The sequence below is a fragment of the Rutidosis leptorrhynchoides genome, chromosome 10, assembly GCF_046630445.1.
Source record: "Rutidosis leptorrhynchoides isolate AG116_Rl617_1_P2 chromosome 10, CSIRO_AGI_Rlap_v1, whole genome shotgun sequence".
NCBI classification, from domain to species: domain Eukaryota; kingdom Viridiplantae; phylum Streptophyta; class Magnoliopsida; order Asterales; family Asteraceae; genus Rutidosis; species Rutidosis leptorrhynchoides.
Window position 1 is genome coordinate 320,444,115 of NC_092342.1, and position 13,496 is coordinate 320,457,610.

The 13,496-nt window shown below is 34.0% G+C and overlaps 1 protein-coding gene across 1 annotated transcript; it reads right to left on the minus strand.

The window, feature by feature from the left end:
* Positions 1-1,740: 1,740 nt before the first annotated feature.
* Positions 1,741-10,084, minus strand: LOC139873173 (serine/threonine protein phosphatase 2A 55 kDa regulatory subunit B beta isoform-like). Its single transcript, XM_071861105.1, has 14 exons — positions 9,611-10,084; positions 6,864-6,967; positions 6,674-6,772; positions 6,449-6,568; positions 6,081-6,287; positions 5,265-5,356; positions 4,728-4,846; positions 4,426-4,549; positions 4,172-4,295; positions 3,440-3,508; positions 3,258-3,349; positions 3,098-3,175; positions 2,944-3,014; positions 1,741-2,244 (listed from the first exon to the last, which is right to left on the minus strand). The coding sequence occupies exons 1-14, from the start codon at positions 9,726-9,728 to the stop codon at positions 2,105-2,107; spliced, it is 1,557 nt and encodes a 518-aa protein (XP_071717206.1). The 5' UTR covers positions 9,729-10,084; the 3' UTR covers positions 1,741-2,104.
* Between the last annotated feature and the right edge of the window lie 3,412 nt (positions 10,085-13,496).

Below are 13,496 nucleotides of genomic sequence, written 5' to 3' on the forward strand. Positions count from 1 at the left end.
TAGGTTCGTGAATCGACCCGTGGCCAAGTCTTATTTTCCGACGAAGTGAAAATACGTGAAAGTGAGTATATAGTCTCATTTTTAAACTCTAAAAAATATTTTGGGATGAGAATACATGCATTTTATGTTTTACGCCATGGACACAAGTACTTGAAATATATTATACATTGAGTTGTACCACCTTGCATATCTTCCCTAATAGCTTGGTAACTAATATTTACATGTTGTAAGAACATGTAAGCGCGAATCCTATTGATAGATCTATCGGGTTTGACAATCCCAACCGGGCTAGTCGCTCTAGTATCGTAAATGGTTGCATAGTACTTCGTTTTTACTACACTTGGTACAGTGTAGGGAGATTTCATAATAAAGGGAATATGCCACATTAATGGTTAAGTATGGTTACCGAAGCGCTCAATAACTTATAGAATATCTTTATTGAAATATTTATAACTATGAAATCTTGTGGTCTGTATTTATATCGATGCTAGCTTTAAACCTATATATCTCACCAACCTTTGTGTTGACTGTTTAAGCATGTTTATTCTCAGATCCTTAAGAAAGTCTTCCGATGTTGCATTATCTGAGCAAGCTGTGCATGGAGTCTCATGCTTTTGTTTAAATGAAGTGTTGCATTCAATAAAACCTTTGTCATGTATTATATTCAACTGTTATGTCACGTGTGTAGTATTTGGAAACCGATGTATTATGGGGATTATTTCTTAAATAATCGCCCACTTGTTTAAAACATGCATTATGTATAATAATAGTGTGCTTTTTATGAAACGAATGCAATATTTTCTAAAACGTATCATATAGAGGTCAAATACCTCGCTATGGGACCAATGAATAACGTACCACGTTTATAGTAATATGGACGAGTCGTTTCACCTGAGAATTGTTAGGGTTAGAAGTTTTTAGGAGAGAGGTGAGAGCAAATTTATTGGAGAGGGAGACTTTTACGTTGTGTAGTCGTCAATGTGAATGATGACTTTGAAGATGGGGGCGGGGCTATTATCGCTGCATCGGCATAATCGAAACGGGAGATGGTAACGGGTGGTTTAGTCCTCTTCGAATGATCCCAATTGTTGTAAAAAAAAATAATCTAATTTCTTAAATCTTTAGACCATTTACATTCATCACACAATTTTCATCAAAGACAAACTGTCACGTCAACGTTTGCTCTCCATCGGCAATCACTTGCAAATAACAGATTCAATAGAATCCATGACATCCTTTCTCTCCATCATATGGACCCACTTAATTATTTTAGCAATTAAACTTGTTATTATACAAAAAAACGAAATTTTAAAATTAAATTACTAATTACAATTATTCTTATTATATGAAAAATGAAAAAATAAAAGCCGTACAAACCATCACTGCACAGGAGCCCCTAGTATTATATATTATACTGTAATTAAAATACAAAAATAAAAATAACCTCATTTTCTTTGAATCCAAAATTAAATTAAAAACAAATACTACAAATCAAGGCATCGTGATTGATTATGCTTCAAAAAGGCGAAGAGCACCACGGATCATTGATGGCAGATGGCTAGACAATGCCGTCAGTTTCTTCCATCATTAAGGAATGACGCAACCCAATAGCAAGCCATCGGGAGTCAACGTAGAAGAGTAGATAAAAAAAAAAATGGAGCCCCAGTAAATTAATATTAATTTTAATTTAATGTATTAATAATATAGAAGGAAAAATTAACTAGAAATGTAAGAGAAATCTAACAAATAAACAACTGTATATGATATGATGACATAGAATTATTACTTAAAATATATAAACATATATCAGAAAGAGCTAAACTACATCTTTAACTTACCAACCTAAAAGCAACATATATTTTAAGGTTGTAGGAGAGCTACAGTCTTAATCTTCCTTCCTCACTTCAACCCAAACACAAAAAGTAAAAACAAAAATTATTTTTTTAACAACAAAAAATAAAAGGAATGCAATTTGTTTTCGTGGATCTTTTGAACCGTCCCCGGCATCAGAATGTTTGGCCTCCTGAGTTGCTCTGAGAAAGAATCCGTCCATATGAGTCGTCATATAGTAGTATGTGTTACGTCGCTATAGTCCAGATCTGTTTCATGCGTAATACATGTACAAGCTGTTTGCAGCGGCACAAGCAATAGAGTTTTCACTTGGATGCCATGCCAGGTGGAGCAGCTTCGTTGTGAAATCAAATGAATTCCCATTTGCATCCACCACTGGGGTCTCTCCCCCTCCTATACAATTTTCTCATTTACTTTAAGATGAACAAAAATTTGTAGCTATACAATCGATAAATTATGACTACAAACGGATAGGGTGACAAGATGAGAAAGGCGGGCAACAAGTCAAAAGAAGTTAGAGTTGAAGACAAGCCACATCCAATTGAACTTAAACTTAGGGTGCGTTTGATAAAACATACCGATTAAGCGTTCAGTGATTCAAAATTCAAAATTAGAATGATTCAAAAATTCTGATTGAACTTGGTTCTGAATGAACCTATGAACGAGTCTGAATGGTTCGACACAAATTGTTGAACGGTTTAGCATCATTTGTGATTCACGTGTGTGATAGACAAACGCATTGAAAGTTGAACGACTCAGCATTAATGTTGAACCATTTAATTAAGAGGCCATCAAACGCACCCTTAACCTAGTAATATTTTGTCCTTTTTTATCATGTATAAAAAAATCATTATTATGTATAATCATTGATTATAAGTAAAAAAAATCATTATTGCATATTACACTCAATATCTTTTAAAATATAACGGTTTAGTACGTTGTGGGGATTAAAAACAGATTTTGGGTTATTTTTACCTGCCTGGCCCATTTGACCAATTTTTTTGGTCTGCATGAGATATAAGACACCAAAAAGACCCATTGTGTTGATATTGTGACATCTAGTATACAGTGAAAGAAAAGAAGACAACTGACCTCGTCTAACTGCACGGGTTATGCTGCTGCTAAGAGATCTAGAGGGCCTTGAAGGGGTCTGCACTTGTATCCTATACATATTATAGCACTAGTGTCTATTATCCAAGCACATATGAAGAAATATATGATATAATTTTTAAGCAAATTTAAGTACCTCATTGGGTTTTTGCTAGCTTCCAAAGTCGTAGCTTCAGTATTGCCGGGACCGCATCCAAACATACGGAATAAATTACTGAAATTGTATCGACCAGATAAGTATGGCAAGAATAAGACGAAAAAGAAGATTAATAGCAAAAACCTGAAACATATTTTACCTGTAAGAACCAGTTGCCACGCGCTGGCTATCACCACTAAGACAGCACTCGAATTTATCAAAGATTGAATCATTTTCATAGAGATCGCATAGCTGAACATAAGCAATTCAACAACATCAATGCAGACTAGAAAAAAAACAAGGGTTAATAGTTTGGTATAGAACTGAGGAATGTAAGTATACCTTAGGTCTTAAATGTTCATGAACCTGGAATGTTGAAACTGGACCAGAGTCCATGTTAATGTCCCAGAGCTGCACAAATCATAGAAAAAATTTATAACTGCTTACAAGAACAAATGTTATGGCTAACAATTAGAAACTATAATAGCCCTCAAATAATGAGAGTATAAGGGGATACGGATACCTCTGAATGCTAATCAAGGGAATCAATACAATACTCAAAGTAACTATATTTATGGTGACACAAGAAAGAGATGATGATTTTATGAGAATTCAGAAGTGACAAAATTGGAAGGTTGGAAAATAAGTAAAAATGAGCATTTTTATATTGTAATTGTAACATATATTAGATCAAGTTGATATATAACCAACAGATAATATAATAAATAACAAAAGTTGTGAAAACAGTATTGAGTATGATTACAAAAGTTACACTTGTGGAACAATAATAAAGCAGGTGAGAAAGTTAAAAGCTTTTATATTCACTTCAGGTTACTCAGGATCCATTTGAACCTTTTTTAACTAAATTTTCTAAAGCTTAACCGTCGGAGATGAAATATGAAGTAAGAAACCAGCCCAATTTATATAGATGTGTTCAATTTAGTTACCATTTGTAATCTATTATATTTACTAAAACCTGTAGGACAGGCTGTTATTATGTATAGATGTCCAGACTAAAAAAGGACAGATAATACTAAATTCCCGAAACATACAAAACAAGGAACTATAACAAACCTTAAGTGTCATGTAATCACGACTAAGTATATATCTTCCATCCCTTCCAAACTTTATATCAGAAATAGAAGCTATAATCTCAGTGAAGAATGACCTAGAACCAGGTGCTTCACGTTCTTCAAATCTGTAACAAGAGTATATCAATGCTACATTTACTTCTAAATAAAGAATACAATGCATCTAGACACGCAATATAAAAAACAATAATTTCTTTATAATTTATGTCAGAATATTAAGTAGAAGCAAACACCTACAATTTAGAATGTTTATCGCATAGTGCAGACTGACGTAAATCAATGAGGCGAATGGAACCTTTTGAACTACTATAAGCTAGTGTGCTACAACTAGTAGGATGAAACTCAGCGCAAGTGATCACCTCTGCAATAAAAAACAGATTTACAGTCATGCTTAAAAGTAAAATATAGAGAATTATGTTACACATGGATGTAAAATTAATGTATGTGTTAGTTATAATTACAAAACTAATATTATCATAATCCCTTTCAATAAAAACAACTTGAAGGTTATGCATTAGATAACTGTTAAAAAGATGTACCAGTGAGATCCTCCATGTTGGCAGGCTTGACATCCACAATGTTGAAACTTTGATTGCTAATTGCCAAATTCCAAAGGTTTATCCGAAGATCATCAGCAGAAATGAATGTTTCACCATCACTGATGCATTATAAGGGAGAAAAAAGGAGGCGTAAGAGCATATTAACCTAAACGTGCACATACAATACATATAATGCCCAGACGCATAGGTGCTTGCACATGTAAATTGCATCTAGGATTTCAGCAAACCAAATTATTATTGATGAAATCTGCTTAAATAAGACAGCAAAATATCTGGTTAAGCATTGTGTTCAAACAAAGGGGACATTTAAAAAAAGAACTCGTGGATTTCTTAACTGCCAAATCGACTAACACATCAAGAAAATATACTTTGGTTTGGTAACACAAAGGACAACTAAATTTCTATTAGAAAAAACATGCACAATTATTGCTAATTACCATAGTGAAACACGAGATTCGAGCAATTAAGAGCAAATGTCTATCAAAAAAGTAACATTAGCTAGAAATAATTGATAACCTGTTATTTGAAATCGAGTTAATATGGTAGTCATGTGCATGAGCATACACTCTTCTACATCTGGCAACAAGGTTGGTCTCATAACTAGTCACCTACAAAACAAAGAAAAAATCGAACACTAATATTGATGACTAGATAAAATAGTAAAAATAGAGATAATGTGACCGAGAGAGAGAATGTGCCACCCTGGGACAGTTTGTTTTTCATGAAAAACATGGTAAATTCAATAGAAGTTGATTGTAGTTGTAAATTGTTTCAGAAGAATATACCTACAGTGCTAACACTAGTGAACAAACATTTAACATAAAAAGGGGTTTCCAAGCACAAATCGAGTTACCAAAAGCACATGTCATTAAAAAAGAATCAAAAAAGCACCCTTCTGATGCCACATGGGACATATTGCTTCTAACATGGAGAAGCACAGATCACAACCCAACCTCATACTTACACAGCATGTGAGACTCGACTGTTGAACTTTCTACATTGCATTATGTGACATTGCATTATGTGTACCGGACTTCAACTCTATACTTAACAAGTAATTGGGCCAGCCCGCTCTGCTGGGCCCAATTGCTTTCAAGTGTAGCCCACCATTTTTGACCAAGGGTTTATTTTTACCAAGGGATTAGTGAAACGGCCTTTTGCTAACTCATATATAAAACACAAAAACGGAAATCCAACCCCTCCACTGTTATAGAATTATTAATTTTCACATACTTCGTGCTATATTTAAAATTATTGGTTTAAAATACAAAAAAAATAAAAATAAATTAATAATCTACGCAACAAAACATACAGCATGAGTCGTAAAATTACCACAGGTAAACGTAGTGATGGGATGCCTCCGGGAGGAAATTTGAAATCGTTGCTCAAACTAGCAGTAGATTTGTCTTTGTATCCCCCGTTTGCAAGATATGAATTAGAACTGGAAGACACACTTGAAATAGCAGTATTGCTCTTTCCAGCAACTTTGGAAGTGTCCATGTTCATGTTTGCGACTTTCTTGACTTTCTTCTCTTGGACCTGTGTAACACCCAAGAAAGTATCAGAAATTCACCCACAACGGACAGCAAGTATACAAAGAGAATCTCATATAACTTAACTAGAGATAGATATAATAATAAAAGTGTGCTATACAGCATAAGCAAACGTCCAACTGGGAGAAAAGAAATTAGAATGGTTACCTTCCAGAACTTAATGGTTTTATCATTAGTTGATAAAAGGAAGAGGGCGCCATTGGATGTTTGGCACCACTTAATTTTGTTGATTTTCTCCTCAATTTCCAAACTCTTTAAATAATCAAACTGAAAGAAAAGTTGGAGATATAATATGAGAATGTATATATCCATCAACTAATAGAAAGAAACATGATATAAGTCCCTTTAATGGACAGGAAAGTTAATAGAAACCTCAGGTTCATGGCTCTGGAACTCAGTTTTATAGCGGAACTCTGGATGCCTATTTGTTGGGTAATCAGTCTTCTCTAAATCCTTTCTATTTCCAACATTCTACATATAATACAGAATTTAATAATTTAGAAATAAAAAGAAATCAACATAATATGGACACCATGGTTCGAACTTGACAGTCACAACTGACCTCCTTTGTATCTGTTCTCTCAAATAATACCACCCGGCCCCCACGATCACCAGTTACAAGATGATCACCAGTTTTATCGAACTCAATTGCTGAGATGATGTCAACTGTTATAACGAAAAAGCAAATAGATCAGATATTTTATCACAATCGCAAGTGGACTACGTGTTAATAAAATAGAACAAGAACAAGACTGTAAAATCAATAGGTGAACAAACAATTTACATACGAGCTAAATAGAGGTCTATATAATATTTTCTATTATTGAGTGAAGATCCATATCTCTAATTAGTTAACTGTATACATAGTCATTCAATACTACCCTTCTACATTTCATGGGAAATCAAACCATTTAAAATACACCCGCCAGAAGGTAGAATTTTCATGGTCTAGAACTAATAAAGAATTATTGAAAAAGCATATGACTTTTGGTATCAACATGTGCGATAGATAAATTACACAGATTATTCATAACGGTATGTAATTTGAAAGACCGCATCTCAAAAAAATATTTATAGATTTACCTACGGAAGGTGGACCTCTCTGAATAACTACAGGTGACAAAAAGTTACGAGCAATGTTTTAATAACCAGTTTATCAGTTGATCCGGTTGGAGGTCTGGTTCAACAGGTTGGGCTGGTTCGACTGGTTTAATGTAGATGTTAGACACTTAACTATTTATGAGATCTTTTACCTATTTGGGCTTCTAAAAACTAATGAATAGGCAAATGATGCATGACTAGGCTTCGGTCCGGACTGATGCAAGCTTGCCTTTCAAAAAAAAAAAAAAAAAAAAAAAAAACTAATGAATAGTATGAAAGCCAAGAAAAAGAAATTAAATACAATGACCGCTCTAGTAGATTTCCTGTTCATCATCTTAATATTCGTCCACCTTTTATGTTTCCAAACAATGTACTACCATTTCACTACACTTCTTTCTCAAATATTTCATACTAAACCTAAATTTCCCCAACCGCTATTACTGTCACCGTAAAAGTCATCTCTGGTTCCTCCGGTGACATGGCCAGAAAAGTAAATTTTTGAAGAAAATAAACCAATACGGTCTTATCCCATTTTTTCTTTCTTTCGTTATTGCCAGAATGCGAGGTACCGTAACCAATTATGAATACAAATCATCGATAAGTCAAATACAAAAAAAAAAAAAAAACGGTTTTCATTCCGATTCCGGTTTCCCGGCATCACCGATTCAACCAGAACCGGCCGATTGTTGACTACTCAAAACTTAGGGAATAAACTGTTTACAGCGGACCGTTCACCTGCCAGTTCCCTAGTCACCGGTTGAATTGGACGTATCAAACCGGTTCTAGAAACGTTGGTTACGACTATGTTTCATAAATTTCACAACCCCCAGCTACTTCTCGCACCTCGTCTTAGGTCTCTATCCTTTTTTACAAAACGAAAATACAGCAGGAGAAAAAAAACGAAGTATATTCACGAGCTAAACATGAACACCACAAAACTATTTAGTTGCGCCGGTAGTCAGTTGACATAAACCAAGTTTTATAATTGGGTTACAAAGTGAACTGGAAAAAGAAGTTAATTAATTGCTAGAAAAAAAATCTTGATCGCCTACATCTGCTACCATCAAAGCATTGTTCTCATTTAAATATAGTTGCATTAATGAATGTGATCATTCTATTTGCTCGCTCTTGCATTTTGGGAAGCTATGACGAAAAACTTAGTTATTTTCAAAACAATATGTCAATATCCTATATATCCTATATGAAACACGAGATATCAACATAGAAGTTGAAGGGTAGTTATACCCGGCTGAACAAGGATGCCTTTCGTATATCAGACAAATAAATCTTTAATGGCTGACAGATATTGTATTGACGTAGTGTCATAATAACAACCTCCTTATGATCTTAACATAAAGGTATAAATCGGATTTCCACCAAAATTCAACACAAGAAACTCTTCATTCTCGTGTAATGATTTTCTTACAGGTCAACTTTCCTTATTAAGAGTGCCGAAAACGTTTGTACACGGTTCCATGTCGAGCACGAGGAAATTATGTAGACATTTGGCTCTATACAATACAACGCTTACAACTTATAACGAGTTTCCAATAAAAGATGTTTCGGTACATGTCAACCCCATAATGTCATTGCAGCACTACGTGATCAAATATAACGCTTACAACTATCACGAGTTTCCAAAACAATTTAGTCATCAAAAGTGTTACTGTAATATAAGTGCACACGAACCTATCATCAAGACTATATACCATAGAAGTACGCAAAAACGTCACAATGTAGAAACTAGAGTTAAAGTTACATATAGTACCATCACAAAGCCATAATCAGTTGAAATAAACCATCTTCGTATAACAGTCAATAATAATTCAAATACGTATATAACTACCTATTTAATCTCATAACTCTTATCATATCATAATAAATTGCATAAGTATGGTCATGTATGCATGTATACAGATACTGTACTCAATTGCATAAAACGCTACTTTTGTGTATCTACAATAACAGCTACATTAGCATACATGTGAGAGTGTAGTCTCCAAATCACCAACTCAAACAAGTATTCAAGTATAATCAGATTGCCTAGCTTAATTATTTGCGCAATCGAACGATAAATCATTAATGCATCGATCTAACAAACAGATCAAAACAGACTATCCAAACCCTAACATGCGGATCCACAAGCTTATAATATAATAATATAATAATAATAAAACGAACAGATATAATGAATATAACCTAATTTACCTTCTTGTACTTCTTCACCGGCGGCGCGTTCACCGAACACCTGAGAGAATTTCCAGTCAAGCGGCGGTGGTGGACCTGCCGGAGCTTCCGTAACATCTCCTTCATCACCTCCGTTCATTACTTATTATTTTTTTCTCAATAAATCAATCAACGATATACAAAAATTAATAAATCTCTATAAAATATAATCAAATCACAAGCGAATCACCGGATCGCTCTTTTTCCGATTAGCATTTTCGTTGAATCGAAGTTTCTGGATCGATATCGGTGATAATGTCGCATTTGGAGGTTTGATTAGAGATTTATGAGCATCATGACCGTCGTTGTATACAACATCAAGCAAATCGATTCGTCAATTAATTTATTTTAGAATTAGATTAGATTAGATAATTATTTTTAATTTTTATTTTCTTTGTTGTTAGCGCACACACTGGTTCTCTTTTTTTGGTTTGTAGCCGGGAAGGATAGAACTGGAAAAATGAAATGAAGTGACCAAACCCTATTCCCCTGTCTTTCCTTGTTCTTATTTTAATTTTATATTTATATTTATATTTATATTTATATTTATTTATTTTTTATTTTCTATTTTATATATAAGGAGTAAAAGGAGTAATTGTTTATTTATATATTATATTATTTATTATTATTATATTATAATTATTTTATAATTTTAACTTAATTTTATTAATATTATTCCTCGTTTTTTTTTTAATTCAGGCCACATTTATTCCCCAAAAAAGATGAATTAAGTAGATAAAAAATGAATTAAATCATTAAAGAATTTAACGTCCTAACTAGCCAAAACTTTTGAGTCATCTGAAACTTAACTTTGTTATAACTGTCAAATCGACAATATAAATCTCAAACTCAATGAAGAAGTAGGCTTTAAGAAACCATCAAGATAGCATCACCAAAAAAAAAAAAGGCCAAGACGACGACATTGAGTAATCTTTTTTCTTTTAAAAAAAAAAAAAAAACGCAAACGAAATTTTATTAGATATTAAAATATACAACGAAAGGTGAAGGCTACAAAGAAGCTCACAGACTAAAACACGATACAAGTTGCAAAGGGAGCAACCAAGGTAATAGAAATATACGAACGAAACTACAAACTAAATCACTAGTTATTTCGATAAACACTAGGGTTTGCGATCCAAGATAACCAATCGAATTTTTTCTTCTTTGCTCTTGTTGAAATCCACTCGAACAAAAGTGTTTGTATCTCATTTAGAGCCATCAGGGTGTTACAAGATTTATCTTGAAATACCGTTTTGTTCTGATTTTCCAAATAAGGTACAAAGCAATCCATTTAACCGCTTGCCAAATTACACGACCGCTACTTGTTGAGGAGGAAGGGCCATTGTCACTTAAAATCTCCGCGAGATTTGAGAAATAGCTACAATTGAATCCCCACCATTTAAGAACCCGAGACCAAATATCCGCCACATGCTTAAAAGATAGTAACGAATCTTCCACCGACTTTAAATCTTCATCACATAAGGGACATTTTACGCTATTAAGGTCAATACCTCTTTTGTCGAGCTCTAGCTTAACCGAAAGCCTTTTTTTTAGCTCTCAAAATGAAGATTTCGACGTTGTATGGGACTAGCTTGTTTTGGGATGTACCTTGAGGAGAACAAAAAGAGCCGAGCAGTTGTTAGTCAATTATAGAAGAGAGTTTTTTCACGGTAAAGAAACCGTTATTCGCTAAACTCCAGCTCCACCTGTCACTGTTGTTGCTGATTGTCGAACCTATTAATAGAGAATAGAGAGACTGCAGCTCAGTTTCGGTTCTGCCTGAGGGGGCACGTATGCAGCTCCATGTCGAAATAACACCATCAAAAGTCCTTTGCAATCGATCTTTGATGCTGCAGTTTTTTGAACTTTCAAGCATAAATAAACGAGGAAACAAGTTGCACAATTTGTCATCCCCGATCCAACGTTCATTCCAAAAAAGCGTTGTACCACCATCACCTATTGTCTTTATGAACGAGCACTTGAAATCAACTTGCATTTCGTCTATGGATGTACCTGCTAAAATAATGTTGCGCCAAGGGTTTGTTGGTTGAGAGTGAATAAATTCACTTCCCGCCAACAAACCACCACACGAACCATATATGCTACTAATAACTTTTACCCAAAAAGACTCGGTTTCATTTCTAAACCTCCACCACCATTTCTCTAATAAGGCAAGGTTTTTGCTTTTTAGGGACCCGATATTCAACCCCCCATTCCCGAAAGTGTTAATAACATTTTCCCATTTGACCTATGCAATTTTTTGACTCGAATCCCCCCCCCCAAAAGAACCCTCTCACACTCTCTAGTAACTTTATCACACTCGGCGGAGCACGAAAGAGCGAGAAGTAATACAGCGGGAGACTATTTATAACCGATTTGATTAACACTGCTATTCCTCCAAATGACAACGAATGCATTTTCCAACTCGAAAGTCCATTTTTGAATCTCTGAATGACCGGCTTCCAATCACTTGATTTGTTCATTTTTGCACCAATTGGTAGTCCAATATAAATGAATGGAAATTTTCCAACATGGCACCCTAAAAGTCGAGCAATCCGGCTCCTATCCTCGAAATCAACACCAACTCCATATAGGCAACTTTTATGGAAGTTTACTTTCAACCCCGAAGAAAGTTCAAAACATTTTAGGAGATTCCTTAAGTTTAAAGCGTTTGAGTTATCCCATTCTCCAAAAAACATTGTATCATCATTCATCGGCATATTGTAGGTGCGAAACAAGGCACCTTATTTTCCTCTACCTCTACATCTCGAAATAATCCCTTTTCAGTAGCCGCTTTTGTAAGAATATTAAGAGCTTCCGTTGCAATGATGAATAGAAAAGGTGATAGGGGATCACCTTATCTAAACCCTCTTCCAAGTGTAAATTCGTTTGTCGGTGCACCATTTACCAACATAGAGATTGAAGCCGACTTAAGGCAAGCCTCAATCCACTTTACCCATCTGGACCCGAACCCCATGCTTTTCATAACATTAAAAAGGAACTCTCAATTAAGGCTATCAAACGCCTTTTCAAAGTCGACTTTGAAGACTAACCCTCTTTTTTTTTTTTTGACTTGAGAAAATTGATAGTTTCATTTGCAATCAATGCACCATCAAGGATGAATCTACTTTTTATGACATGGAGTAATCTAAATCAACATGAAAAAGTAAAAACAGTTAGCAAATCAATCAAAATAAGATCACGAACCAAAACTCGAAGCATCTAAGACCTTTTTGAAAACCGACCCAACATCCAAGATTATTCATTGGTTGAAGGATTATCATAGTTCCTTAAAACTTCAACGGAACTTTTTCAGTCTGTCGAGAAATTTAATGAATCCTTAATATGGATCAACTTGTCATGGACTACGGATGGCAATGGATCAAGATATGTGTATCCATATTCATTTAGTTTTTTGTTCATCCATATCCATATTCATATCCATTTAATTTCTGTTTATCCATCCATGTACATATCCAGATTAAGTGAGTTAATGGATCTCTATTAGATACTAGAAAAAAAATGCTATAGTACATAATATTTTTCTAATCTACGATGAAAACAAAAACGTATTATAGCAAGATAAATATAACATGACATAATTAAAATATATCCACATAAATGTGTAATCTTTGTCGAAAATATAACACAATTTTTTTAATTTACTATTAAACATATATTACGAAAAATTAAATGTGTAACTTGTATGTTTATTTTGTTAAATATACTTGTTTTATTGTATATTTCATAATTATTTCATTATACGGTTGAAAGCTAAATATAAATTTAATAGTAAATGCATTTAAATAGTAATCATGTAAGCATATATCTATTTTTATGAATTTGTATATGTATTTCATATGCTAAT